Here is a 15,395-nt window from a genome sequence, read left to right on the forward strand (position 1 = left end):
ACTGCCGGGGAAGTGTTTGGCAGCCCCCTAGTGGTAGCGACACCAACAGTACCTTCCCACCGGCACAATCGACCGCATTCCAGCACGTGCCGCACTTGGACATTTGAGACAAACACCTCACTGTGCGAATGCCTGCGCTTTACCAAAACAAACCGCAGAGACTGCTCTGTTTATTTTTTTCAATTCCCCCCCCCCCCCACGTGCCCTCCCCCCCTCTCCTGTCATTGAAGGCGAGCACCCTAGGTATGCCGTCGCGGGAGAAAATTTCTCGGGGTGATTATTGGGGCGTGCTCGTCACTCATACTCCTGTCAGCCCCAGTAGGGAACTCAAGACCTGACCGCTTTGGGGTGGTGTGTAAACACAGACAAAAAAATATATATAGTGCATGAAGTTTTACTCCTCAAAGGAAAGCATTATGGGCGTAGGCCCCGGAATGGGAAAACATTATCCCCTGTGCAGTGCGCCGATTCTTTTGAGTCTGTACTTATCGCTAAGACACGGCATTGTTTTCCGTGGAAACGGCTTTTAATTAAATTGTCGTCTAAAAATATTTGTGGTTTTATTTAGCGGCGATCCCTAACGGAATTCACGTGTAAAAATTTGTCAGGTTGCTTTGAGGGCTGCGTTGTGCCACTGGTGGCCCGTGAAAAATAATAATTCACGAGATTGTGGAGATCCCAAGTGTGGTTACGTTTGTGGTTAACGCGCTTCATGAGGCGTTTTTTTATAAAAATATTTTCATTCACAGGAAACTGCAAGAGACTGAGAAGAAGAACAGCAGCCTCATGGCAGAATTGGACATCCTTAAGAAAGAAGTGGCCGAGATGAAAAGGCAACCAGACAAAGGTAACAAGGCAGCCCCCGCACGTAACGGTGGTGCAGTGTTCGAGTTTGCATTGTCACCTTTTGAGGCGGCCAATGTTCGGTGTCCCTCACCCAGCGAGTCGTGGGTGGACAATGCCCCGAGCATTCATGTTGCTACCGCTCTGTGCAGGTCTCAAACAACAGGACTCGAGGAACTCTCTCGTGCGATATTATGAAACACCGTCGTCACCGGTTGACAAGCCAGACGTAAGTTGCCCCGTGCACCATTGTTTACATTCCTTGTTTCCGTAATAAGTTAAGCTAATAGGAAGCTTTGGCCCACTCTTTATCGCACAATAGATCCCCTATTTTAGCCTGACGAACTGGTGTGGCGAGTACTGATGGCGAGCACCTCTTATAAGGCCGTCCTTGAGCAGCACTCGTATGTGGTGTGGCGTGCACAGGATGCAGAGCTGCGTCCCGGCCCCGTCTCACAGCTGTCGCGTGCCACCTCGCTGCCTGTGCACTCCACGGCTGCACAGCCCAAGGTATTGCCGCTGCTGGCCGTGCCGTCCCCCCCCGCCTCCACACAAAACAAAATGCCAATTTCTCCCATGCAGCCTCTACAATAGGCTTTTCGGGCAAGTGCTGTGTAGTAATTACATTGGATGGCACACACGAGGGAACGGTGTGGCGAGAACCACGCTTGGTCGTCTTTGTCTCTCGAGTGGTAACGTTTATACACTGTCAAAGGTACAATTATAAGATTGTGTCGACCTTGGGAGGCGTCCATGACTGGTTCAAATATTCGCCAGCGATTTTGGTTGAGCACAAAATTGAACTCCGTAGCTACAGGATTACATTTCCAACTCGGCAGGCAACCTGTCACTACTCAAAATACAAAGATCCCCTTTATAGTCTTAACAGACTGTTGGGAAAAGTGCTATTATCGAATTCCTATTAAGGCCAGCACGGCACTCAATGTTGATGCCTACTCACTGCACCAGGTTGTCAATTAAGGCCGAGTCGACCTAGGGGAGACCCAGGACCAGTTCAGATAACCATCACTGGTGTTGGTGGCGACAAGCAGAAATCGAACTCTGGTTGCAAAGTTTGGAGCGCAGCGCGCTAACCACTACGCGACCGCTCCCCACGGGCACACATTCACACTTACACAAACTTGCACACACATCAAGTATTAATTCGGATGGTTTCGTTGTTGCCATTCTTCCCAACCCCTCAATCCCGTGCTGCCCTCTTCCAGCCCAAGGCGCACTCGCTGGTGGTGCGGACATTCAGCAGCCCCACCAAGTGCAGCCAGTGCAGCTCCCTCATGTTGGGCCTGGTGCGGCAAGGCTGCGCATGCGAAGGTACCACCAGCACGTGTGCGCTGGTCGTGGTGTTAGGGTAACGCACATTTTTGTCATGACACCGTATTTTTATCAAGAGTAAAATATATATTTTGCCTTCGTGTGTTTCAGTTCAGTATGTTAACGCCTACTGGTGTCGCACTTTAGCTTTAGGCTTGTGTGCTTATGCGATTGTGTGTTTCTGTGTATGTGTGGATGTCTGTGAATGTGCACGTGTGTGTGTCCGCGTGTGCACGCATGCATGTGTCTGTCCGTGCATGTGCTTTGTGTCGTGTGTGTGTGTGTATATCTTGTGTCCGTGCATGTATCCTCATGCATCCCCCCCCCACCCCCCTTTTTTTCGGCAGTGTGCGGCTTCTCATGCCACGTGACGTGTGCCGAGAAGGCACCCCAGGTGTGCCCCATCCCGGCAGACCAGACACGCCGGCCCCTGGGTATCGACCCGCAGCGTGGCACCGGCACTGCCTACGAGGGATACGTGCGGGTGAGGCCCCAGCGCCGCGCTAGCTTTTTACCAGATGTCTTGGTGCCCTGGCGTGACTCACAAGTGGCCACGAGTGTGAAACTGGCAGTTGCGTCCGTCAATTCCAGAGAAATGGGATTTGTGTTGCTGCTCGGCATAAGTAGCCTTTCCCTTAAAAAGCCCTTCTTATTCAAGGATGGACAGAAAGTTGGGTACGGAACGGTCCTCATTGTTTTTGGAATTTCTGTCACAGAGTATAGCCACAATTCCACTGAACGTAGCTGGCTGTGAACTCCAGAAGGTGGCACTGCTTGAAACTCTCGATTTCATATTGACTTTGCCATGGATTTTGACCAAGTTGACTATCATCCAGGGCATTTGTATCAAACTACCTTTCTGAGACATTCTGTAGAGTGAGGCTGAATACCACGTGGCACAGAAACGAAGTCACTGATCGTAACCCCCCCCCTCTCCATCTTCTCACAGGTGCCGAAGCCAGCGGGCGTCAAGAAGGGCTGGCAGAGGGCGTACGCGGTGGTGTGCGATCTCAAGCTCGTTTTGTTCGACATCCCCGAGGGCAAGACGGCGCTGCCAAATGTGGGGGTCAGCCACGTCATCGACATGAGGTCAGCCACTCGGCCGGGCAGCACGGTGCTTCGTGGAGGAGTCCAGTGGTGCACATTTAATATTTGGCAGCCTGAATCAAGTGACCTTTTTTGTAGATGTGAACAAAGAGCTTTGCACCTCTTTAATAAAAATTTTGTTAAAATAATTTTTACATTGCGCAAGTAGGGATGAGTAGTGGTTAACGTCTGCTGACCTGTCACTCGACTCTTTCAGCGTTGCACATCTAAACGTACACGGAAACGATTTTGTGTTTGTGTACACGGAATGCAGGGATGAGGAATTTTCTGTGAGTTCGGTCCTCGCCTCCGACGTGATCCACGCCAACCGCAAGGACGTGCCCTCCATCTTCAGGGTGAGTCGTACAGCTACGGCTGAGCTCCTGCCACCACACTCCAATCGAGCTGCAGAAACCCCAGAATTCACAGAGACACCAACCGGCTTGATCTCAGGATCACAGCAAATGCATGGAAGTCAACAGGTCCCACATTTCAGATTTTAATCGCAGGCGGTGTCACGGTGCAAAAAAAAAAACCTCTTGTCGCACGTTACTCTGCACGCACGCATCGCACACACCAATTATACGCACCAATCACACACACACCAATCGCATGCACTGTAGGTGACGGCGACGCAGCTGACGACACCCCGTACGAGGTTATCGACGCTGATCCTCGCGGACACCGAGACGGAGAAGGAGCGCTGGGTGGGCGTGCTGAGCGAGCTGCAGAGGCTGCTCAAGCGCAACAAGCTCAAGGACCGCGCCGTGTACCAGGCACGCGAGGCCTTTGAGAGCGGCCTGCCCTACATCAAGACCACCCTGTCCGCCGCCGTCATCGGTGAGAGTGGGCATGGACACGGAGCTGGCCTCCACAATGGGGAGCTTGTGCTCGGCGAGCCGTTGGGAAGAGTGCATGCTCACCGCCGTGCGTTGCTTTGTCAATTGGCAGTTGTGCGCGTGTCTGTGTGTGTGCAGATATTCAATTGGGTGTGTACGAATATGGTGGAGTGGTAGTGTAGTGGTTAGCATGCTGCGTCGTGAACCCGGCGACCCGCGTTTGATTCCCGCTCATGGGCCAACACCAGCGACGGTTATCTGAACCGGTCCTGGGCCTTCCCTAAGTCGACACGGCCTCAAATGAGTATCTGGTGTGGTGTGTAAACATCTGCGGAGATGAAGGTAGCCAGGCGTGGTACTGCCCACCCACCCCATTGTGTGCCGTTCCAGCCTTCATAGGTGCTCGCCGATAGCATTTGCCCCAACAATTTGTTAAAGCTGTACGGGGGGGATGTTTGTTTTTGTGCAAATATCGTGACTGGTCCTGAGCTTCCACAAGATCAATTCGACCTTTAATGAGTTCCTGTTGTAGTGTCTTAATACAAGCACTGGGGAGACAAAGCGTGGGCTGGTGAGATACTGGCCACATCACCACTCCCTCCAGTAGTATTCCTTGATACGTGCCCGCTAACAGCACTTGCCATAAGAGCCTGCATGGCGAAATACGGGATCCTTCTATTTGTGTGTGTGTGCATGCGCGTGCAGACCACGATAGAATAGCACTTGGAGCGGAAGATGGGTTTTATGTGCTCGAAGTCACCAATGATGGTAAGTGTGCACAACCCTTGTATATAATGCCACATCAGAAAAATACCATGAACACCTTGTAGCAGGAACACAATGCGTCGCCATTCACTTCAGCAGTTCCCGCACTGGTCACGAATGTGTGCACGGAAGCCTTTTGAGAGGCAGGTTCTATCAGGGCCTGCCCCTACCATTATTTAGTTCATTGCCCACAATCCACCATGAATATACATACATATAGCAGGCTATGATTTCGATATATTGACTTTCTTGGAATCCTGCACTAAATACGTACATTTCCACATCATCAAGCACTGTCGCATCTTGTTTACCACTTCACGAGTCACATCTGAATTTGTTCAATATACCATAAACGATCCTGGGTCACGGGTTATTGCAATCCCGTTTGTATTGTCTCGTTTTTTTCCCATCTAATTTTTTATCTTAAACGTAACACTGGCATGTCATTCACATACAGCTGACTTAAATTGTAAATTATTCTCACACGCATGATTCATCGATGTGAATCATTAGCGAGAGAAGCCGTATTTTAATCATCCGATTCGTCCAATATCGGTTCGTCTCTCACCTGCCACTGGGTGGCGATCTCTAAACACAAAGTCGTACATGCGGCGTGCGTCCACAGTGATCGTGCGCGTGGACGACTGCAAAAAGGTGACGCAGATCGAGCTGATCCCGGAGGCGCAGTTGGTGGCCGTGATCACCGGCCGCAACCGTCAGCTGCGCCTCTACGTGTGGAAGGCGCTCGAGGGCTTGGAGCATGAGCCCTACAAGGTGCCCGAGGCCAAGAACTGCCAGGCGATCGCGGCAGGGCGTCCCAGCGGGCTCGGCGCCGCCGGCTCGGCCCTCCTCTGCCTGGCCATGAAGCGCCAGCTGGTGTGCTACGAGCTGATGGGCGGTGCTGCGCGCACGCGCCACCGCCGGATTCGCGAGTACCAGCTGCCCAACGTGGCGCAGTGGCTCGCGGTGCTGTCGGAGGGCATCTGCGTGGGATACCAGTCCGGATTCGCCATCTACGCCACCGGGGTAATGGGCACACACACGCCCTGCGGCGGTTTCACTGTTCCGTGGGTTTGGCCATGCTGACGTTAGTGATTATATCGCGTCCTTGATGATCAGTGCCATGTAGTATCTTAACTTTTGATCCGCGGAGTGCTGGTCGTCTGTAAGGCTATGGGAAAATGGCAGTGGGACTGTTGAAGATATATATTTTTTCAAAAACAGCAAATTTCGATTGAAAGCTTTCGTGACTGCAGGGATTCATCTTCTTGGTTCTTTCGGTAAAGTCACGTAGAAGGGAAATAATACGTCGTGAGAATTATTTTATTTTATTATGTTTTATTTTTATTATTTTATTACTTCCCTTCTACGTGACTTTACCGAAAGAACCAAGAAGATGAACAGCAAATTTGTTTACCGCTAGTCATCGATGACAATTTTTTGAGAGTTTAGAGTGGTTCCGTGGCTCCAGAAAAGTTAGGAACCATTGGTATAGATAATAAGACACCTTAAAGTGATTTTTTGACATTGGGATTTATATAATAATGTTATATTGTGTTACTTGTACAATTATACACTAATGTATGTATGTATGTTGAATATTCTGCTGCTTTCTTTTTCAAGTCTTAATCAGTTGCTGGGCACGCAATAATTCACCCACTCCATGACTTTATGATGGTTGCGGGTCACAATTCCTTTCATGAAATGTATTCTCCTTTGTACCTGTGGTTCATGACAGAATCTATTATGACTAGAAAACGTCCATGAACCTTGTTTTTAACGAGCCAGTAGCGCACCACACGTATACATCAGCGGGAAACACAATTTCATGCGCATGTTGTGAGCTTAGCAATCAAATTTGGCAAGTCAGAGGATGAATCCTTGCCTGTACGGCACTTTCAAATACCACTGCCGTTTCCAACAACCAACAGATGTACGCTGCATTGTCCAGATTGTTTCCTGTATTTGTGACTTTGCCTCGTGCGTTGTGCCCAAGTTTTATTATTGCCGTGTCACTGGCGCAGGCCGGAGACGAGGCCTCGGGCCACTGCCTGGTGCAGGCCGAGGACCCCTCGCTGAGCTTCCTGGCGGCGGGTGGTGGCGCTCCAGCAGACGCTCTGTGCTGCGTGGAGATCGTGGGCGGACCCGGCCCGGCACGCGAGTACCTGCTGTGCTTCTCCTGTGTGGGCATCTACGTGGACCGGCAGGGCCGCCGCTCGCGCCAGCAGGAGCTCATGTGGCCAGCACCTCCCACTGCGTGCTGTAAGTCACCACCTGGTATGCAGGAGGGCATGGGTTCGATCCCGACCCTGACCGCCACCTGTATTAATTTTTTCTCTCAGACTCCAATTTTTGCTGTAAGTCGCCACGGTGGCTATGAGATGTTAACTACCTTGCCTGGTATGCACGAGGGCATGGGTTCGATCCCGACCCTGACCCCACCTGTATTAATTTTTTTTCTCTCCGGCTCCAATTTTTGCTGTAAGTCGCCACGGTGGCGAGATGTTAACTACCTCGCCCGGTATGCAGGAGGGCATGGGTTCGATCCCGACCCTGACCCACCTGTATTATTATTTTTTCTCTCCGGCTCCAATTTTTTCCTCCACATTTAGTAACATGCGTTTGGAGGATTTGGCTGCTATACATTATTCGCATGATAAGCCACTCCATTGAGCTATCATTTGTCGCCAGCTCGCTTCTGAAAAAGAGCGGTATAGCTCTGTGGGCCTTACCTGGTAAAATAAAAAAATAGTTGACTTAAACTATTAGCCCCATTGGCACCTGTATCGTTGCTGCGTAACTGCGTCGGTGTTGACTTTTTTTTGCCTCACGTCGCAGGTTACAACCCTCCGTACCTCTCGGTGTACAGTGAGAACACAGTCGACATCTTCAACATCATCACCATGGAGTGGATACAGACACTGCCCCTGAAAAAGGTGCCGCTCGCTGTTTTACTATATTGCTAAATTAGCAAATCGTTGTCCCTCCTAGTAAATTGAAAAGTTAATTGACAGTCGTTATTTCATTATGATGACAACCTGACCTAATTTGCACAGGATCTTTTTACTTAATTATCTTGAACTATTAGTCAGCGTAAGATTTTTTTAACGGGTCATTTTAGCGATTGACACCACTGACCAGCTTTTTAGCATCGTCTACATGGATGACTGTGGAGCTTTCAGGCGTCCTCCGAGGTTTGTCGAAGCTTTTGTGTTGTGCCCGTCCTGTGAGGATTGACCCTCGACTTGTGCACCTCCCCTCCCTGTGGTGCAGATAAAGCCGCTGAACCCCCAGGGCACCCTGAACCTCCTCCCCTCCGAGCCCGTGCGTCTCATCTACTTCCAAAACAAGCAAGCAGGTAGGAGAAGGGGGGGTGCTCTTGCATAGACATCGCCGAAAACTTGGCACGGCTGCCACGTTTCCCATCGCGGCGCCCGTGTTGGCGTCGTCGCCCAGAGTAAGTCCGGCTTGAACGTTTAAGCGGCGACAGCGACGGGAGCGCGTACGCCACACAACGGCGACGGGGAATGATGTGCGCTTGCGCGCGTGCGATGCGTGCCTCCACAGAGGGCGAGGACCTGCATGTGCCTGAGACGTCGGACAACAGCCGGAAGCAGCTGATCCGCATGCGCAGCCGGAGGCACTTCTCCTACCGCGTGCCGGACGACGAGAAGATCTCCTTGAGGTGCCCACCCTGCCACGTGTTTGCGCGTGTTTTTTTTCGATTCTCCAAACTTTATATGTTTGGCGCTTAACTCATTCTGTGATCCGATTCGTTTTACAGTTTTTTGTGTCATGATTCAATGGACGCTTTGGTTTATTTCTCATGCCTTGTTAATACTTTTAAAATATATAGTGGTGTGAATATATAGGATCCAGTGTGGTCTCAAAGTTAATGGTACGTGAATTTAAAAGCAATTTTTTTTTGCGCTTGATTCAATATATTCATCATGAGCTCAAGACTCGATTTTAATTTAACGACTTTTACTGTCTGATTAATGTTTGCTGCGTTACACAAGCGGCAGAATGAATGGTGTGCCACGTGCATTACATGCCGATTGCTTTGGCACAGACTAGCCATGATCCCACTCGCCTGCTCGTTTGGAGAGTATTGCCCTAGTAAGCAATTCGCTTACGACTTGCAAACTGGTTGAGAGAGAACACCCTGTGCTGACCCGCATCATTCCCCCCCCCCCCCCCTTACTCGTGGCCTGCAGGGAGATGATTATACGGGACCCAGACCTGCGCTCCAAGCTCATCTCCGGTCCCACCAACTTCAACCACGTGGCGCACATGGGCCCCGGCGACGGCATGCAGATGCTCATGGACCTGCCCGTGGTGAGATTGGCGTCGGTGGCGCCGCAACGCCGCCTGTCTCAAATCGTCGCTTCCAGACCTGCGGTGGTGCACTCCTTTCGTAGCACAGCGCTTCGGAGGCAGCGTTTGGGAGGGTTGTGTAGATTCCGTCGCGCGCAGCGACTCCCGGCCCCGCAGATTGTGGGGGAATTACAGCAGTTCGGTTTATCGCCCATCCTTGTAGATTTCGAGTGTTATTTAGCCCATATGCATGGTGGGTTTCCTCCTACGAGCAAAAGACTCTTTTAAGAAAAGGAAATTGGACAAGCATCGCGAAGTATGACCCCAATGTTTTAATAAATAATACGCATTTATCATTAATTTACCATCGGCGCTGTTAACTCAACTGGGTGAGCGAGTAAAGGGCCTTGCAGGGTCGGGGAGGAGGGGGCGGTCGGTACGCTGAGGTGGTCTCCCCCCGCTCGCGCCGGCGCCACGGCCTGCCTCGTGCATCGACGCTCATGCTGCTGCTGTTGCTGCTGCTGCTGCTGCTGCCGCCGCTGCTGCTGCTGCTGCTGCCGCCGCTGCTGCTGCTGCTGCTACTGTCGCTGCTGCTGCTGTCGTTGTCGTCGTTGTTGCAGCGCTCGTCGACGATCCACGAGGAGCACCCGCAGGAGCGACCGCGCCCCGCCATCTCGGGCTCCTCCAGCATGGCAGCCATGACGCGGCACTCGCACGCCGGCCTCTCCACCAGCCCCAGTGAGTGCTGGCCGTCCCACCACTCCTCCCGACTGAAACTCAACAATATTTAATGAACCAGGTGCAATGCCCAATGAGCTATATAGTTCTTTTCAAGAAGTGACCTGGCCACATATGATAGCTCGGCAAAGTGGCTTATCGCTTGGAAGTTTATACCGGCCAAATACTCTTGAACGCACGTTTCTAAGTGTGGAGGGGATAAAACGGAGGACCCGGACAAAATCCACATGACCACGGGGAGAAAGACACACAAACTCCAAATATACAGGCGTCTGGGTCGGGATCGAACCCACATCCACCTGTATACCAGGCGAGGTAGTTAACATCTCGCCACCGTGACTAGAGGCCAGATCCTCGCACTGGCACAGCAGGGTTTGACCCAAAGCGATGGATCCGATTGAGAAGCCGTCACGCGGTGACGTGCCTCTAGACACGTGTGTTGGGTTCACGATTCTCGTGAAATGTTATTAATACTGGCGTGGCCGAGTACCCAACACTTGAGATCTGAGTTCAAATGTGGGTTTCGGCCAAGAGAATGGTATCTTTCTGGTGGTGTTGTTGTGTGTATGTACATATATGGTTGTACGTGTGTGTGCTTTGTTTTGAGTTTTATGTGGGCATGTGCGTGTACTCGTGTTCATGTGCGTCTCTAGTTGTGCGTACGTGAAGGATTGTCATTGCGTCTGTGCGTCGTTGCTCGTGGCTGCACTCGTGCTTCAGGCTCGCTGGCCCAGAACGGCAGCGCAGGGCGGAGGGAGGCGGGCGGCGCGACAGGCGGTGCCGGCCTGGGCAGTTCCGGTAGTGGGGGCTCCGGCAGCAAGAAGTGGCCCGTGGCGTCACCTTCGGACGGGTCCCTCTCGTCGGGCGGCCCCGACCAGCACAGCGAGGGCCACGGGCCCCGTGCCGACTCGGAGTTTGAGCGCGAGGTGAGACCCACTACCCCCTCCCTACCTCCCTCCCATCCCCCACCTCTGCTTGTCCCCGCCGGCTGTGGGGTCTGCGCCATCTCCGCCGAGGCATTGGGACAAAACCGATTCTGCATTATTGATGGAGGCCGTTTTGCCCGGTCCGCTCGCCAACATGGAGTGGAAACTTAAGCTGCTGCTTGTTTTGCAAATGCAGCCAATTATTCCACCTATCCAGGAGCACGCCAGCAAAGGCAAACATGATGACGGTGTTGTCGCATGCTCGTGTTGCGTGTTGTGGGATCATTGGTGTTTGGCTGGCACGCAACTGGCAATTTTCAGGTTGTGTGCGTGCACTAACGGTGGTGCATGTGTTCTGCCACGTGTCTGTGTGTTTTGTCTTCCTGTCGTCCGCCGCCCCCGCCCGTACGGTCCGTCGCTCCCACGCGGGACTCGCGCGCTCGCTCGCCCTCTCCTGCCGGCGCCTTGAAGCAGGACTCGGACTCTCCACGCCACTCCACGGCCTCCAACAGCTCTAACCTCAGCAGCCCGCCTAGCCCGCTGTCTCCACCGCGCAACCAAGGTGGAGGCAGCAGCGGCGGCGCTGGTGGCGGCGGTTTGGGCGGCCACTCCCCGTGGGACCTTTGAGTCTGGGCACGCGCGACACCCAACGGCGGTGTTGGTGGTCGCATGCCCGCGCCATTCCTCCTCGATCGCCCCCGATGGTGACGACTGCAACGACGAGGACAAGACGGGGGGGGGGGGTGTGCCCAAAACCGGTGCTGGGAGTGTTGGGGGGGTGGGGGGGGGGTCTGCCCAGCCACGTTTGTCTTTTGCCTGAAGGGAGCCCCGCCAGGTGACCCCGCCCCTCCACGTGCCCCCCCCCCCCCCGCAGCCTGCGTGGGAGCGATGGAACGTCGTGTTCCTGTGGGGCCCCGGGGCTCCACGCGCCAGATGCCCCACACCGCTGCCTGTGAAGGGACCCCGGGCCCACGCACGCACGCACTCACTCACACTCGTTTTCTATTCCTCTTTGTGTTGCTCCCCTCTCCCAACCCGGGGCTCCTGTGCCTGTCTACGGAGACAAGGGGAGGGGGCAGCTGGGAGTGTTAAAGAGTTTCGTTATAAATACCGATAATATAATAACTATAATTACAGTAATTACCGATTTAAAGAAAAAAAATTGAGAAACAAAAGAATTAACTTAAAATTGTCCTGAATTTTGTTCCACTTTCAGAACATGTAGAGTTGTTTAACCCCGAGCCGTTGCTGCTACGTGCGGTCACCCGTCGTATTCAGCGGCTCCTGGAGACTCCAAGCAGGTGGACGTAGGACGTCCCGTGCATCTCACGGCTGTCCCGTGTCCACGCTGCCTCCGTGATCCGACCACTAAGGCCACCGGCCACTGGCACTGCAGAACCTCTCCTGTGAGAGGCACCAGGGCGCTTGGCGAGCAGCGACGCTCGGCGCTGCGCCACGCTCGCACCCCCCCCCCCCTCCCGCGTCGTCCCTATTGGGAGCAGAGCGGGGGGGGCCTTGTACCGTTTGGGTGGGTGGGGGTTTGTTAAACGTTTTTTCCTGCGACCAGCAATCGCTTTGTGGTGGCTGCCTCTGACGGCATATGCAGTCTCCCGGAGTCTTCTTCACAGCCCCCACTTTTTGCAGCGGGAGGCGCCGGGGACGAGGGTGGTGGGGTCAAAACCAGCAGCACCGTGGAACTAGGAAACACTACAGCGTTGCGTGTTCTTGTCGACCCAACGCACGGCAAACGCGTGTTGCGGTTGTTTATTTCTGTAAGATATTTCCGATCACAAACTTGCGTGTGTTCTTTTTTCACGTGGTTATTTTCGCTGAAACATGCAGGTGTTTGTTTGTTTTTCTTTCACGTTTTTAATATTTTGTTGTTGTCGTTGCCGAAGTGGTGCAGACACAGCGCGGGACCCGTTACCTCGTGGTGTTGGTGGGGTGCAGAGAGATTTTTTTTCTTTTTTTTTCCGACCGGGAACAGTGCGCTGTGCGCCAAGCAACGTGTGCGGGTTGGTTGCGAGGGTCTGTGCCGTGGAGCCAGCGTGCGCAGGGGGATTGTGGACCATGTCAAGGTTGCAAAAAGTGATTCCTAAGTTCGCCTGCTCGGCGTTCAGAGCACCCGTCTCTACTACTGTTTTTAGCCGTCGCCAGAACAGAAGCTGCTCCCAATGTTATTACCTATCGCCCGTTGTAGCGTTCGTTTTATTTCCCTCACTCTAGACAGTGACCAAGGCATAGTCGAGCTTGCAAAGGCGTGAGGGGGGGGGTGCTGTGGTAGACGCCGATTGAAAAATGCTTTATTTTGAAATTGTGCAGTGTCGACGGGGGTGTGATGAGCGAGTTGGAAACATCAACCCTGAACTGTGCGCTCTCTCGAGTGTGAGAATATGTACTTGTGTGCGCGAGTGCGAGAGTGTGAATACTAGTGCGAGTGTGCGCGCGTGCGTGTGTGTAAGTGCATGTTTGTTCTTTGCCGTCGTTGGGAATAATTACGGCGGCCAATCAATCAAAAAATTAAGACAAAAATTGTCATCCAATGTGCTAGCTTCATCTGGTTTCTGGGGTCTCAGGTTATCTGCATACTGTAGATAGATATGTTTTATTTTCTGGCTCGCCCAAGCAGTCCTTGTTTTGAGGGGGGGGGGGGTAATAACGTGTTACGCATGTGTTTCCAATATAATATCTCATATCTGCAACTTCTGATTACTTTTTCGGTCCAAACGTGCACTGGCCCAGCTGTATAATCTTCACCACGCTCCCCGTGGGTGCGTCATAGCTCTCCGTGCAGCCCAAGTCGCTGTAAATGTTTCAATTGTTTTGGATGGTGTGCAGATGTGGGTGGCAGTGTTTGTGGGTGGTTGGGGGGGCACCCACGCGATGTGGGAGAAGGCCTCGCACGCTCATGACGCGCATTCGTCGTCATCGCAAATCCGCCGCGCCACTGTCTTCGTCACGGGCCCCCCATGTGGTACCGCGTCGCGTTGCCAAGCCGAGGCCAATTTCACGGTCGCCTCCATCGCCCGGAGCTATGGCATCCATGAGTCGGGCATCGGGCCACACGACAAAACAGCCCTGGGCGGACGTGACGTCCCATCGGAAGGAGCCACCCATGTGGCCCCGAAGGCCATCTGCTCACTCTCCACCGAGTAGCTCAATTCACTGCGCCTTTCATCGCAGATTGCTCCGTAAACTCGCTCGTTTGCTCCCTCCCTCCTCTTTGCCATATAGGGCCTGGGCCCCACGAGGCCGCTGAGGGGGGCCCAGGTGCTCGCCAGTGAGGCCCCATCCCCTGGCTGCTGGGCCCAACACGGTTTTCGGGCGGGGGGTGGGGGGTTGCGTTACATCTTCGGTGGGGCGAGAGGGGTGGGCATGTGAAAGCGGCTGCCACGGGGACTCTGTGGGCAGTGATTTCAGTGCCAGTATTTGTTGCCTTTTGTAAGCGAATTAATTGACACAAAGTACACGCAACAGATGACGACATCGTGTTCCCCCATGGCTTGCTAGCTTTGTTATTTTGTTTTTGTTTTGCGTCTGTAAGAATGTTGTACAGTTTTGCATGATAACGTGGGTGTATTTTTTTTAACATCAAAGGCACGCGGCATAGAGAAGAGCGTTCGCTTGTATTAATGTTCGGAGAAAAAAAAATCACACCTTGGTTTTTAAATGAAATTTGCTGTAAGAAATATAAACTTAAAATTGTGCTGGGGCTTTTTTTCTTTATTTTGCACACGAATATTTATAGAGGGGTTAGTGCATCGACAGCAGCAGGTTAAGAACACTTCGTAATAATGTTTGACACAAACATGATATCTTATATTAACCAAACCTTAAAACATTGCAAAATAAACATAAAAATCGACGACCCGCGGTGTGTGTGGAGGTCGCTTGTTTGCAAGGCATTGTGAAGCGATGACTGCTTCGCATCTCGTGACCGGATCACACGGTGATGAGTTGGGGTCGAGTTCACCTGATAAATGGGTTCGCACGATGCCCAGGTAACTTTGTACATGTGTCACATGCTACTCACGTGTTTAAAAATGTGTTTTTTTTACTTATCCAGGAGATCCACACATTTTCATGAGGGTCCTGCATTGGTTTTTATTTTCACTTTTCATCCAATTAATGTTGAGTATTATACAAGTGGGAGGAAACCGGAGCACCCGGAGAAAAACACGCGCAAAGGGGGACGACACGCGCTCCCTGTACAGATAGGTACAGCTGGCGATTAGCCCACTTGCTGTACTGCCTTTTCGCCGCTAGTCGAGCGAGGTACGGTGCCTCCTCGGCGCCCACGGGGAAGGGAGTTCCACAACAACAACTTGTGTGTCTGTGCGGTGATCCACCAACCCTCGTTGCCCCCCCCCACAGTGCTGGGTGACGGGCCTCGTGCGTCGCCACCACCGCCTGCCTGTCTCCACGAAAATTGCGTGACACGACTGGTCTCTCCCGCAGGGGGGCGCTGTGCTACCAACATGGATAAAGTTGCCGGAATTTGGGTCCTTTTGAATTGAGGGTCTTTTTGATCCAGGGGCGTAGCTCTGGA

General features: G+C 52.6%; 1 protein-coding gene across 4 annotated transcripts in view; it reads left to right on the forward strand.

The window, feature by feature from the left end:
* The window catches only part of LOC144933471 (serine/threonine-protein kinase MRCK alpha-like), an 85,552-nt gene extending 70,838 nt beyond the window's left edge, over window positions 1-14,714 (forward strand). For 2 of the 4 annotated variants that reach the window (XM_078858265.1, XM_078858267.1), the window contains 18 exons: window positions 750-847; window positions 996-1,072; window positions 1,270-1,353; window positions 2,070-2,175; window positions 2,523-2,659; window positions 3,125-3,264; window positions 3,536-3,617; window positions 3,885-4,101; window positions 4,806-4,868; window positions 5,491-5,891; window positions 6,890-7,127; window positions 7,704-7,801; window positions 8,139-8,223; window positions 8,433-8,550; window positions 9,083-9,203; window positions 9,803-9,920; window positions 10,641-10,846; window positions 11,318-14,714. In XM_078858265.1, coding sequence (XP_078714391.1) covers window positions 750-847; window positions 996-1,072; window positions 1,270-1,353; window positions 2,070-2,175; window positions 2,523-2,659; window positions 3,125-3,264; window positions 3,536-3,617; window positions 3,885-4,101; window positions 4,806-4,868; window positions 5,491-5,891; window positions 6,890-7,127; window positions 7,704-7,801; window positions 8,139-8,223; window positions 8,433-8,550; window positions 9,083-9,203; window positions 9,803-9,920; window positions 10,641-10,846; window positions 11,318-11,473 — 2,545 coding nt within the window. In that variant the 3' untranslated portion in view covers window positions 11,474-14,714. The remainder of the gene's footprint in view (window positions 1-749; window positions 848-995; window positions 1,073-1,269; window positions 1,354-2,069; window positions 2,176-2,522; window positions 2,660-3,124; window positions 3,265-3,535; window positions 3,618-3,884; window positions 4,102-4,805; window positions 4,869-5,490; window positions 5,892-6,889; window positions 7,128-7,703; window positions 7,802-8,138; window positions 8,224-8,432; window positions 8,551-9,082; window positions 9,204-9,802; window positions 9,921-10,640; window positions 10,847-11,317) is intronic. The other 2 variants (XM_078858266.1, XM_078858268.1) reach the window with 1 other exon arrangement.
* The last annotated feature ends 681 nt before the right edge of the window (window positions 14,715-15,395 follow it).

The sequence above is a fragment of the Lampetra fluviatilis genome, chromosome 7, assembly GCF_964198595.1.
Source record: "Lampetra fluviatilis chromosome 7, kcLamFluv1.1, whole genome shotgun sequence".
NCBI classification, from domain to species: Eukaryota; Metazoa; Chordata; class Hyperoartia; order Petromyzontiformes; family Petromyzontidae; genus Lampetra; species Lampetra fluviatilis.